Source organism: Saccharomyces kudriavzevii, assembly GCF_947243775.1.
Source record: "Saccharomyces kudriavzevii IFO 1802 strain IFO1802 genome assembly, chromosome: 12".
NCBI classification, from domain to species: domain Eukaryota; kingdom Fungi; phylum Ascomycota; class Saccharomycetes; order Saccharomycetales; family Saccharomycetaceae; genus Saccharomyces; species Saccharomyces kudriavzevii.
Window position 1 is genome coordinate 1026736 of NC_079283.1, and position 13553 is coordinate 1040288.

Sequence of the window (13553 nt, forward strand, 5' to 3'; positions counted from 1 at the left end):
ATCTATATGTACAATAATAGTTTTATGAATATTAGTCCGCGCATCATTTTATTCTTTTGGTACGCGTCATGAATTGTGCTATAGAGTTCTCACACGGAACACTAAAGAGAGTTCAACAAATACTTAAAGTAAATCACTGGCTGACTCAGAAGGAACACCTTTTGAATCACCAGAAGATGTCATAAAATAGAGCAGTGCTGATGTAGGTCTTGTCCCTTCATCCGCTCCGAACACCTCTTAAAGTTTGTCCATATGATTCTACGTTGCATCTACGACTTTCAAGCTATAGTAAAGTACTTTGACTTTGCATTATCGCTATCAGCAGTATTTTATCGTATACATCATTCCCAAGTAAGCCTTCCTAAGGACCTCTTTTAGCGATGAAATAATGCCACTTTCCGGGTAAAACAAAAATATGTTACGAGATGAATGATGTTTGTTCTTGAAAGTAACTGAAACCAGAACAACAATTCTTACTACAGACGTGACCTTATTCAAAAAATACACCAAAATCGAGAGGCAGGATGGATTCTACAGGATTTAAGGTAGCCCTAGGCTGTATAGCTATTCGTTTGGCTGTGATCTGCCTTTTCCCCTCGTTGCAACAACAATTAGACCAATCCGTAGAATTTTCAACACCCGTAACCTCATTTAGGTCACTACAGGAAGGATTATATCTACTGCGAAACAACATTCAAGTATATAATCATGGGGTGGTTCATCATCCTCCAATTTTGGTCTTTTTCCTATCCCTTTTCACTTCTGGCACGTCAATCTCACTCATATACGCCTTCATTGATGGATTGATTGCATATCAGTTGACGAAAATGACTAAGGTTTTCAAGAACCTAAGGGTGAAAAGCTGGCTACCAGGACTCCTTTATGCTGTAAATCCCTTGGTCCTACTATCCTGCATTAGCCGGTCATCAATCATATTCACTAATTTCTTCATTTCCTCGTCATTGTATTGCTTATTAACCGAAGGCAATGTTATTTTATCCTCTGTTATGATTTCCGTGTCAGGATACTTGTCGCTATATTCCATTCTGCTCTTAATTCCGCTATTAGGTATGCTCAAAAACTGGAGACAAAGAATGTTCTCTGTCGTCGTTTCCGCATTATCCTTATCAATTCTGCTATTATTAAGCTATACTATGTCAGGCAAAAGTTGGTCATTTTTGTCACAAGTTTATGGATCTGCCATAAGTTTTGAAAAAGTTTTCCCCAATCTAGGTTTGTGGTGGTACTTTTTTATTGAGATGTTTGACACCTTTATACCGTTCTTTAAGGCTGTATTCAATATTTTTATTGTAGCATTCATAGCGCCATTTACATTGCGCTATCACAAGCAGCCATTCTACGCATTTATTTTGTGTATTGGATGGATCGCTCTAACGAAACCATATCCCTCCCTAGGTGATGCCGGTTTTTTCTTCAGCTTCTTACCCTTTTTTGCACCATTATTTGGTTATCTAAGGTACCCCATCATATCAGCATTGCTATTTCTACACGCAATTGTTTTGGCCCCCATTTTTTATCATCTGTGGGTTGTTTTAGGTTCAGGTAACAGTAACTTTTTTTATGCTATTTCTCTTGTTTATGCCTTGGCTATAGCATCTATTTTAGTTGACTTGAACTGGGCAATGCTGAGAATTGAATACGATAATGGTGTGCCCAATTTCAAATTGAAAGTAACACAAATCTGAGTATTTTTTTCCTTCTGTAAACGTATATAGACTAAAATAAAAGGAATTCATTGAGGTGCCCCTTCGACGGAATATTGAGCCCGTAAATCACAGAGAGAATAAATGAATCGTACCGATTTTGCCCCTAGCTAGATTTAAGAACAGAGTTGCTTTGTAAAAACTGATACAATGCCAAGATGGAGAGATAGAGTATGTGGTGTACTCAGCTGGATTAGTTGATTATGGGCGTCACTTGTACAATCATTAAAATGAATTAAGAGACATTACTTTTCAAACTTCATTGTTAAAGTAAATTTGCTGCAGGTGGTGTTTTAATCTCTATCCCCATCAAGAGATATTTAAAGACGTTTTTTCTGGATTTACAATATACCGTAGCTTCCGCTAGCTGAAAGTAAAAATACTATGACAGGACAGCATGGCACAAGTTTACTAAATCGATGCTTTATCGGCGGCACTTGGATTATGCGTGCGTAAAAATTTGTTAAGGAGGAAAAGAGATTTAATGTCAAATGACAAAATATGAAAGCATTTCGTATATGCGAACCTTTCAATGAGTGTTTTTTACAGCTACGGGGAAGAAAGTAATGCACTGTTCAATTAGCGATAAGTACTCGTTAATTCAAGTCCGTCTATGTTCGTTACTTTGAGAAAATACATGGTCAGATTACATTATGGCATAGTCTAAGGTAATCTATAGCACATTGTGTCCTCTCATTGTTCAAAAACATGTTCTCACTGCTTGCGTCCGCTGTAGACACAACGGTGATTTAGTTGGAAGTATATTGATATCATTGTCGTGGAATTTTGTCAGTGAAGGTCATGAAAAACTTGCAGGAGTCCAATTACATTATACGGGGCTTTAATTTGGCATCTGCCGCGCCAGAAAAAAAGAGCGTCAGAAATGTAGAGAAATGCGGCGTGACCGTTTGGACCTCGTGCCATTTCTATAGGAGAATCAATTCTACGAAGAGCGTTGCAAGATATTGTTACAGAGCATTGCATTTTGTTAAAACCCCTGTAGACGGGATTGGGCAAGATAGTTTATGTGCCCGGTACGTATGTATTTAACCAACATGTACTAAATAATTCGAAGATACAGTGGCTGTTTTTGTATTCATTGTAAAGTTGAGAGTAGGAATAATTACCTAAAAATTGAACAATGAGCCATGATCTTTGTAAGATTCTCGTTTGTTTGGCCTATTAGGTGTGTGCAACAACAAATAATTGCATTGAAAAATCAAAGGTACAATAATCGTACGTGATAAGCTATATTTATACAGAAAGAAGTTGTCGGTTACTTATCTAGTTCAATACGGCAACTAGCTTTTCACCAGAATTTTTACCTTTTTTAATGTCTTCGATTATACGAGGAATGTCGTATAGTCCGTTTTTGTAGATCTTAACTGGAATATGGTGAATTTTTCCATCATTAATTCTTGGGTTGATAAATTTGACGAATTTGATGGCAGCAGTCCTGGCCTCGGGGTCGGCTGGGAAAATGACCCCTCCGAAGGGAATTTCGTGGCCACCTATTGCATACAGCCTTGTTTTGTCAATGGTCACGTTTAGTCTCCTGTTTTCCTTTTCGACGTTTTCTTCGCCCAAATTAGTTAGTTCGACAATGGTGGCATCCAACTTATCGGCCGCGCATTTATACACTTGTTGAAGCGTATTTTGATTAGCGACACAATCGACCAAATATGGAATGTTGTTATATTTCTTCTTGATTTGTTCAACAACATCAAAATCGTGATAATCAAATAATTCGTCGGCACCATATTCTTTCAATTGCTCTTCGTGCTTCCGAGAGGCGACAACAATGATCTTGGTGAAACCGTTCAATTTTTTGGCTAGTTGAATGATTAATTGGCCTAGTGAAGTTGCGCCACCCCATAGTAAGATAGGATGGTCCCTTTGTGGAGTAGATGGCTCCCATTCCAAGCTCAAGCCTAAATTATTCGTCAACACCAAGCCGGCTGTGGTCAGTGACACTGGGATAGTGGCAGCACCTTCCAGGGATCTGATAGGACCCGAAGGTAGACTATTCTCACCGCACAATTTAAGCCCGTTGAATGATTTGTAGGCAAACGCGGTCGAAATGGCAGAATACTCAGCAAAAGCACCATTGGAGGGGAATCTTACGGAGGAACCGTGGATAAACCCGTAAATATAATCTCCAACAGGAAAGTCTTCAGGATTGACGCCTGGACCCAATTCGACAACTTGGCCGGCAGCATCGCAACCCAAGATAGAGTCTGGAGGGCCGACCTTGTATTCAATGTGTGCCCAATCAGTCGGGTTACCAGCAACAGCGAATGTCTTAATCAAAACGAAACCCTCCTCCAATTTAGGAATGGGAACACCTTCTTTAACAACAGCTTTACCGTTTTCAATGACGACAGCCTTCATGGTTTCTGGAATCGAGGTTGACATGTCTGTATGCAATATGTAGTTGATACGTATACCTAGCTTAACGTCTCATAAAACATCAATTAGAAAGGTTTTGGAGTAGGTTAAGCAGAAAAGAGCCTACTTTTAAATAAAAATTTCTCAACATTTGTCGAAGCTACGATTAGTAATGTTTTAGAACAAAACATGGTAATAATGTTTTTTGGGAGATGATGTGACGCTAATTCAAGGAAGTCTATGTGCTAGAGCTTATTTCACTGAAAGGAGCCGCGCGACAACCATGACGGATCCGAGAAATCTTAGTCAGCCGGGGACAGGAGCTTCTGACATGACAGAATATGCAAATATTACTCTGTAATTCCATGCCCACCGGAGTATAATATATCCATAGCTCTACTCTCTACTATTCTGTATTGTGGGGACCTATACAACTTAATAAACAATTATAAATTATAGGGTATTTTTGTTTTCAGAGAGATAAAAGGAATGCACAGCTCCGTCGAACTAGTATAGCAAGGGAACCAGAGCCTAAGTGAAGAGCGACGATATCCCGCAATCATATTTCACCTGTAAATGAAGGAAACTTGACTTCGAAGGACTGTGTGTTCCGCCGACCTGGTACATATTTAGATATTAGGAGTTTTGGCTGAGAATGGGGAACGCCGTCCGGCTTCAAAAAAAAAGGCATTACTACCATACGCTCCCTGAATGACAAGACGGAAACGGTAAAAGCCTGTAATGCAGGAGAATCTTAGTCTCTGCTAATTGTAGCCTCGTTATGTCATCGTAAGTCAAAATGTGTGAGAAGGTTACCATATGAATCCCGTAAACAAAGAATTTTGTGGCTTTTCCTTGTCTTGATCATTACCCATCAATAATAATTGTTATACGAATATCAAGTTATTAGACACTTGAAAGGTTTACTAAATTGCAAAACTGCTGTTATTGTTTCATAGAGTAATAAACATTGTAGCATATTGTCCTATAGCGGTGTCGTGTCTTTAAAAGATAAGTGAGAAATCTAATATCAAGGCGTGCAAATACAGATTGAGGTTAAAGTTTTGCAAAGGACAACATTTTCCATTATCTTAGCGTCATTTTAGTAGTGGCTTTTGCCTTTCGTTGTAAATTTTAACAATATTTCATTGTGCAGATGACATATGAGCAGTGATTGTAGCGGCACTATTGGACATAGGGAAATATATTGCGAGGTTCATAGGGTATTCTGTTTTCATATTATCAGGACATTTGAAGTCAATAATGTCGGCTGTGTAATATAGGGGTTTGTAGTTTTCCTCATAAAACGATTGTGATGATGCTCGATGCATGGTATAGATAATGTACTTCAAGATAGGTGAAATGGGGTTGTGTTATTTTGGCTTTTAATGGAACCTGAAAGTATTGGTTGTGCGATCTGTGCCAAATGTATTTTGCCCCCGTAATTGGTAGAAAGACTAGCCTAGGCGTGAATCAGGGCACAAGGGTAGAAATGGTTTGGAGTTAATGGCCAGTAAAATCTTGTGACATTTGTTGGGATTCCATTTTTGATAAGATTAATAATATTATGTATATAGAATATACTTGAAGCTCTTCTCATGAATTTAGGAAGCCACGAAAGGGAATCGACAATTTTACATAATATTATTCTTATTTCTTCCTTCATTTTATACGTCGTTATTCATTGATCCTATTGCATTATCAACCTTGCGCTTTAGCTTCCACTAAATTCGATGACTGTTCTGAATCTTATTTCACTGGTCTGATAATTTTCGTCATCTTTTAGTCACGTGATTGAATGTATTAATCAGCTGTACTAGTAATTGATGGATAGTTGATTAATGTTCCAACAGGAATATTGTAATCCAAATATAAAACTTTCCAGCATCATTATATTTAAAATTGATAATTATGTTTAGGTAGGTTTAATTGAATACTAGTGAATTAGAAAAAAAAAAAAAATTGCAGGAAAATAAGGTACGGTATTGGAAAAATATGAAAGAATTCGGCAGCAGTTATAATTATATTGTGTAAGAAAGGATTCTATCATGTTAGTAGTCTATTTCAAGACACGTATTACTAAGTACTGCAGCCATATTATGTTATAGCTTCTATGTAAGAATTTTATGCCGTTGTCATAAAAATATTGTTAGCTTGATGAAAAGAAGAAGTAGTAGAAAAGGAGGCACAGGCCAAGATATAAATTATCTAGAAGAATGGACTGGATCCGAAAAGTATATCAAGGAATTCGACTTTTTACTTCATGACGATGTTATGAGAGTTTTTGTGGTTTAAACTGAACGAACCGATAGATTTTGCCAGATACTTACTCAACCTTGTAACAGGATGGTCACATAATTCCATAGCTTCATATCATATGCTCTTGTAAAACAAGTACATAAACAATGCACTTGAAACATAGGTATAGGATTTCATCAGAGAAGCTGAGTGCATGATTGAATTTATGCCCAAATTTCTTCGCAAAAACGGAGACCAGTGGCTAACTCAAAACTGTTCACAGCTCCGTCCCCCCCGGGATACTTATGGGAAACTGTTAAAACGTAAAAATATGTGACTGCTAATGAGCGGAGGCAGAAACAATACAATTTTCTTGAATGTGAGTGACGAAAAATGTGAAGCGACATTAAGTTACTGCAAAACTTTAAGCGCTTATACCTGCAATTACAAGTGTAAAAAATCGTAAACTCTGCAGGGTACGATTCATAAGGCGCATGCTAGTTTTTCAAGTTTGATTTGGGGAGAGTAAAGGCTACTATTTTTCATGGAAACCGTTTAGCGCATGCCAATGAAGGCTTAGTCGATGGGCTTCTGAACGAGGGTCCAAACCCAACACGCGGATCTTCTCTTTGACCGAAAAAGGAAGTATAGCAGGCACGGAAAAGGGTTTTTTAAGGTACCCCGGCTCCCCTATAATTAGCATTCTTCTCTTCGGTACATACGAGAAGATATAGGCAATGCAAAGCATGCCTTCATATATACGAAAGCGGTGGAACAGATCGTTCAAGGACAGGTACATCTCCATAGTGACAATGAATATGGGTGCGAGAGATAAGATGAGAAAGACTGTGGGATGAAAGGTGAGCGTCCACTAATTCGTTTGTGTAGCAGCATACTGGTCAAAGAAATCATATAAATAGAAGAGCTTTGGCCGGCTATATTTGACAATATACCTTCACGCTTTTCTTTCAATTAAGCCTATATAACCACTAAAGAAACAATCCAAAATAAACATATACAATGGTCAAATTAACTTCAATCGCTGCTGGTGTCGCCGCTATCGCTGCTGGTGTCGCCGCCGCCCCAGCCACTACCACCCTGGCTCAATCCGACGAAAGAGTCAACTTGGTTGAATTAGGTGTCTATGTTTCTGATATCAGAGCTCACTTGGCCCAATACTACTTGTTCCAAGCTGCCCACCCAACTGAAACCTACCCAGTCGAAGTCGCTCAAGCTGTCTTCAATTACGGTGACTTCACCACGATGTTGACCGGTATTGCTCCAGACCAAGTGACCAGAATGATCACTGGTGTCCCATGGTACTCCACTAGATTGAGACCAGCCATCTCTAGCGCTTTATCTGCAGACGGTATCTACACTGCTATTCCAAAATAGAGACGGACGCCTTTACGAATGTAATCCTATAGATTTTAAAAGTAACAAATGAAAAATTAATATTTTATGCTTCAAATAGTTTATTATATGTAAATGTATACTACTACTATAAACTTAATTGATTAATTACGATGTTTATGAACCATTCTGTAGGTGCAACAAGCTCGAATACAGATTTTTTTCCTTTTTCTGTGTCCTTCCGATATGCGGGACTTCAGTAGCATGGACAAGGTGTATATAGAGGTGCTAGTGTTTTAAACTCTCTTCAAGGAAAGAGTTGATGGCATCGTGAATAATATTTTGTTGCATCAGTATTAATTTATACTATTAGGTATTTTTATTGGCAGGTTCATAACGAGAGCTTGCCAACGCTTTAAATCCCGCGCATTGTCAAGGTCAGAAAGGTTAGCAAAGTTCAATCTGATTTTACGTATTGAGGAGGAACCCGGAGTTGATTGCATATATGCGGGCGTGAAGTTTCATGAAGGCAAAAATTATAAGGCATTTATGTACATGTATATGCATGTATTTTCTTTTTGAATTTTACAGTGGTTTATGTCATGCGCCGCTATTTCGAAAGAAGTAACAAAAAAGTTTTAAAATGGATTTGATAACATTCATACACTATATTACCTGAAGCTTTATTCTCAAAATTTACTGCTTTGGAGTCTTGCAACGTATCTTCACGGAATTCGATCTTAAAGCTTGAATTTTGTAAAATAAGCCCCATATAAAGTTCCTGTACTGTTGCACCGTCAGAGGAGTCATTCATTAATCATAAAGACCGCAACAAATAGATCTAAAACATCAACTGGAACATTATAATACAAAAATTAATTGAACCTGTGCACATCGATAATTAGGGTATATCAGTGAAAACATTGTCAGGGATATGAATTTTTATCTTGTATTCAATACACACATTGGTAATACTTTTAAATCCTTTCTTAGTGAACAATAGGTGCACAAAAAGGGACTTCCATAGTCATGTATAAATGGAACAGATGTCCAGTCCCATATAATCTATTATAATTTGAGAATCAAGCCGTCGCACACTACCTGTCAATGTAATGATATTCTGGGCCAACCCAAGTTGCGCAGATGAAGTTTCCTGGTAAAACTGCAACTTCACTATTTAGGCTATTTATTAGAATATCTTTTCATTCGGAAAAGGAAATTAAAATAAATCAAGTGCGTACAGCAGGATGATAGTACTTTGATTTTTGTGCATCGGTGAGGAACAGACAAAAGGGGATGGGTTAAATAGCAAAGGGTAGAAGACGGTGCAGTCGCTTTGACCTGATAAACTGAAAATGTTCAAAACCGAGGGAAAATATTCATATCTACACCAAATGCTCATCAGAACAGGAAGATTGCGCTTGCCGAATGTATGGCCATAGTTCAACATCCAATGATACGTTCGAGGATGTTTTTTTGCAAGATAAAAGACTGACAAAGTTGCCCTCAAAGAACCGTTGACAGTCAATTCCATCGAAGAAGTATTCCTCATTCCTCCAAGCTTTCTGCTCGAACAAGTATCTATTCATTATCTTTGCGATCTTATCCCATCCTTTGGCGCCAATATCTTGCTCATTTATGATAGTTGACAAGAATTGCTTTTTATGTTCCATTTTCATCCATGCACCTACCATATTTTGGAAATCTTGCATCACCATTATGAAGAAAATGCCTCCGAGGTACAAGACGCGAAACAGAAGGCCCCAATTCCATTTAGCGAAGATAAAGACCGAATGAAAAAGGGCCAGCAGTAAAGACCGAAGCCGAAAAATCCTCTTGAAAACCCAAGTAAGCTTGAAACGGTAAATTTCCCTGGGAAGTTGAGCGTCTGTCGAATTTGTAGTACTCAATGACGGTTCCCACTCTTTGTTGACCTCCGCAAAATAAAATTCCAAAGCTTTTTCAATGTATGGGACTGAATCTCCGAAGGACTTAAGCTTAGCATCATCATCTTTCTTTAAAGAAAATGGCTCTAAAATGGTTGTTCTGAATGCTTCTTGACAGTGCGAACCATCAAAAAATAAGTATTCTGTTTTCCAGAGTTTGTTTTCATACATATATGAGTTGAGATTTACTGCAATAGCGTCCCAATCATCGGCATGTGTACCTGGAGTGTTTTCGATGATTTCTTTGGAAAATTGAATAAGTTGTTTTGATATGGCACATTTACCACATGATATTTGAATGGCGGGCAAACTTATGACCCCTAGAAACAGAAGAACAAAGGCTATAAACGGATATATCCAAACAGCGGATATTTCCCACCAGGCTATAAGCGATAACCATAATAGTAACCAGATACGAAAAGTTAGGGACCTGTAAATCTCATAGCAGGACCAAGTAAACCTATTTCTGAATACTTTCTTGGGTAGAACGATCCTATAAGATGCAACTTGCTCGGAGGATAACAGTTTTTCTTCATCTTCAATTTCAGTATCTTTCATGTTGATGATGATGAGAGTTCGAGAAATTTGTTTTTCCAATTTGCGACCCCCTTGCAATTGCCTTAAATATAGTCTGAAAGACGTCTTTTCCTGCCAAGAAAAAAACAGCAAAAGCGCACGCATTATGCAACAGTTGATAGCTTAGTTGCTATTATGATTGAACAATAAGTGGAGCATGGTAGAGAGCTATAGTTTGCTATATTTATTGGGCTTAACCTTTCACATCAATTCCTGCAAAGAGTAGGTACAGCAAAAGGGTAAAAAATCATGACTAACTAAGAGTTATGAAATAACAGGCCGAGGAACAACCAAATCTTTAGATGTACTCTTTCAATCTAAGACAAGCTCGAGTGACAATGGTTTGATGAGACATGGCTCAAGACCCATGTACATGCGGAAGTTATGATTCAAGACCTGTGCCATCCGTTGTGCCATGTAATTCTGTCCTGAGTGGATGAAATACTATTGCAGACATACGGACACTGCTATGGCGGTCCTCGTGTGATTGATATTGTAAATTCAGCGTACGAATGGTGGTTATTTTAAGTCAAAATGACATGGCTATTGAAGACTTGCTTGACGGTTTGAAGATTTTATGCCAAGCCACAGAAGCTGTGTGGAAGATGGCACTATACGTGATAGAGTAACACAAGAATTATGTATGTTGCACTTTTTGCATCGCGGTGCGACGACAGAAAAAACCAGAATGCCATCCTCGAGAATGTGATCCTCGAGAATACGATTGTCGAGAATTCATCAACAATTTTATTGATATTATAAAATATTGAGTCCACCCACAGGGTACGCGACTGCCAACACATGGTAGTTATTGCATAGTTGAATCTGGGTAAAGGAACAGTGCTATTTTCCCCGGCAATCGTTTAGCGCGCACTGAATAAGGCTTAGACAATAGGCTTCTGAACGAGGGCCCACATCATGAAATCGGATCTTCGTTTGCCAAAAAGTGAAAGGTTACAGACCCGTAAAGGGTTCAACGCACCTCGACACCCCTAATAATCAGCATTCTTCCCTTCTGTACATACGAGAAATAAACGCATGCCAAGCGTGCTCTCACATGCAAAAACTATGCAAGCCAATTCGTTCAAGGACAGGCACATCTCCATGGTGACAATTAATATGGGTGTGAGAGATAAGGTGGGAAGAAGTATGCGATGAATGGTGAGCGTCCACTAATTCGTTTGTGTAGCAACAAACTGGTCAAAGAAATCATATAAATAGAGCAGCTTTGGTCATCTATCTTTGAGAATATGCCTTCATTATTTTTTTCTAGTTAAGCCTATATCAGCACTAAAGAAACAATCGAAAACAAACAAATACAATGGTCAAATTAACTTCAATCGCTGCTGGTGTCGCCGCTCTAGCTGCTGGTGCCTCTGCCACCACCACCTTAGCTCAATCCGACGAAAGAGTCAACTTGGTTGAATTGGGTGTCTACGTCTCTGATATCAGAGCTCACTTGGCCCAATACTACTTGTTCCAAGCCGCTCACCCAACTGAAACCTACCCAGTCGAAGTCGCTCAAGCTGTTTTCAACTACGGTGACTTCACCACGATGTTGACCGGTATTGCTCCAGACCAAGTGACCAGAATGATCACTGGTGTCCCATGGTACTCTACCAGATTGAGACCAGCCATCTCCAGTGCTCTATCTGCAGACGGTATCTACACCATCGCCAACTAGACATGCTCTTACGAATGATATCCTACGGACATAAGAAGTAATGAAAAATGAAAAAATGTGATTTGACGGTGTATATAGTTGAATATGTGTATATTAATATTATAAACCTGCTCAGTCAATTACGGTATTTTTGAAACGGAGGTAGAATGAAATGCGGAATGAAATAAAGATTAGTGAGGATTACTTATGACTGGTGAATATTTTATGAAAAGTGAAAAATAGTTAAAAAATATAAAATGGAGAGATTAATTATAGGAAAATGAGAGTAATGATATTATATTGAAGCGCTATATGAGTATGTTATATTCTATAGCGTCCGTGTGCGTATGTAGTTGTACTATAGTGTAGTGCATGGAATGGAGATACTGGGACCTAAAACTTGGATTTAGGTGATGATATTTTATGTTCATGTGACGAGTGAGTAGCATGCGGAGGATGTACAAGAGGAAAGGCGGTAATGGTAGAGAAAGAGTATGGTGATGAATAATGGAATTGAGTAGAGATTAAAGTGATTGTATTCGTTTATGTAGCACCCGTGTGCGTATGTGCTGGTGTTATGTTAAGAATATATTGAGAATACTGTAATGGCGGTTTATTGAGGTGATGATATTGTGTATTCTATGTTAGCAATGATATGCTGATGGGAGCAGTATGATGTTAGAGAGTGGAGGGCATGGGGGTGATGTGATGGTGGTGATTGTATTGTATATATTAGTTATGTTAACAATGGCGTAATGCAGAAGCTGATGTATAGTCAAGGTGTTAGAGTATTGAAGTACTGAGTACAGTTGTATGGTCCACAAGGATAAGTGATTAGTTGTGGATAGTTAGGTGTGACAGAAATAGGTAGGATTAATAAGTAAAACAGGGTATGAATTACTAAGGTATGTGCAATATATAGTGATGGGGTGTGGTATGGCAGTATTCTGTAGCGTCCGTGTGAGTATGTGCTGGATATGACATTATGATTCAATGGGGGAGAGCCGAGTTAGTTAGCAGGATATAAAGTGTGATATGGTGATGGTCTAGAGTAAAGTGATTGGTGTATGTTTATTGTTTACGATTATTGTATATATGGGAGGTAAATGGAGTGCAGTGTTTAAAGGATATAAAGAAGGTGTGGCAATGACGAGTGGATGTATATGTTGTTTAGAATGCAGATAAGGGGTATGAAGTGTTAGATGTGAGATAGTATGAGTTTGGTGTAATGACATTAGGTATGAACGGCTGGGTGTGCCACGCGGTAGTATCAAAGTAAGGTGATAGTAATTGAGAGATACAGAAGAGGTGAGAGGGTGATAACTTGGGGATATGTTATTCAGCTAACATAGATGAGAGATGGATACATAAATGTGAAATATAATGAGTTTAGTGTTGAAATGACCCAGGGTATAAACCGCTGAGGTAAGGGCCGTACTTAGTGATGTTATAGATGAGAGGTGGTTTAGTACTATATAATAAGGGCTTATATTGGTCACGTGATGGTATTTCGGGCTACAGAAGAGGTGAGAAGGTGATAACATGGGGATATACTATTCAGGATACAAGGACACGATATAGATACATAAATGTGAAATATAATGAGTTTAGTGTTGAAATGACCCAGGGTATAAACCGCTGAGGTAAAGGCCGTATTTAGTGATG

At 38.5% G+C, this 13553-nt stretch overlaps 5 protein-coding genes across 5 annotated transcripts; 3 read left to right on the plus strand and 2 right to left on the minus strand.

The window, feature by feature from the left end:
* Positions 1-524: 524 nt before the first annotated feature.
* On the plus strand, positions 525-1706 carry GAB1 (GPI-anchor transamidase subunit GAB1; the record flags this gene model as incomplete). The annotated part of the gene is made up of 1 exon (XM_056230083.1): positions 525-1706. The coding sequence occupies one exon, from the start codon at positions 525-527 to the stop codon at positions 1704-1706; it is 1182 nt and encodes a 393-aa protein (XP_056084037.1).
* A 1302-nt stretch (positions 1707-3008) lies between these two features.
* SKDI12G4870 (uncharacterized protein) lies at positions 3009-4139 on the minus strand (the record flags this gene model as incomplete). The annotated part of the gene is made up of 1 exon (XM_056230084.1): positions 3009-4139. The coding sequence occupies one exon, from the start codon at positions 4137-4139 to the stop codon at positions 3009-3011; it is 1131 nt and encodes a 376-aa protein (XP_056084038.1).
* A 3231-nt stretch (positions 4140-7370) lies between these two features.
* SKDI12G4880 (SRP1/TIP1 family protein) lies at positions 7371-7745 on the plus strand (the record flags this gene model as incomplete). The annotated part of the gene is made up of 1 exon (XM_056230085.1): positions 7371-7745. The coding sequence occupies one exon, from the start codon at positions 7371-7373 to the stop codon at positions 7743-7745; it is 375 nt and encodes a 124-aa protein (XP_056084039.1).
* Positions 7746-9088: 1343 nt separating this feature from the next.
* Positions 9089-10207, minus strand: COS3 (Cos3p; the record flags this gene model as incomplete). The annotated part of the gene is made up of 1 exon (XM_056230086.1): positions 9089-10207. The coding sequence occupies one exon, from the start codon at positions 10205-10207 to the stop codon at positions 9089-9091; it is 1119 nt and encodes a 372-aa protein (XP_056084040.1).
* Positions 10208-11546: 1339 nt separating this feature from the next.
* On the plus strand, positions 11547-11909 carry SKDI12G4900 (SRP1/TIP1 family protein; the record flags this gene model as incomplete). Its single annotated transcript, XM_056230087.1, has 1 exon — positions 11547-11909. One exon carries the CDS (start codon positions 11547-11549, stop codon positions 11907-11909), a length of 363 nt encoding a protein of 120 aa, XP_056084041.1.
* Between the last annotated feature and the right edge of the window lie 1644 nt (positions 11910-13553).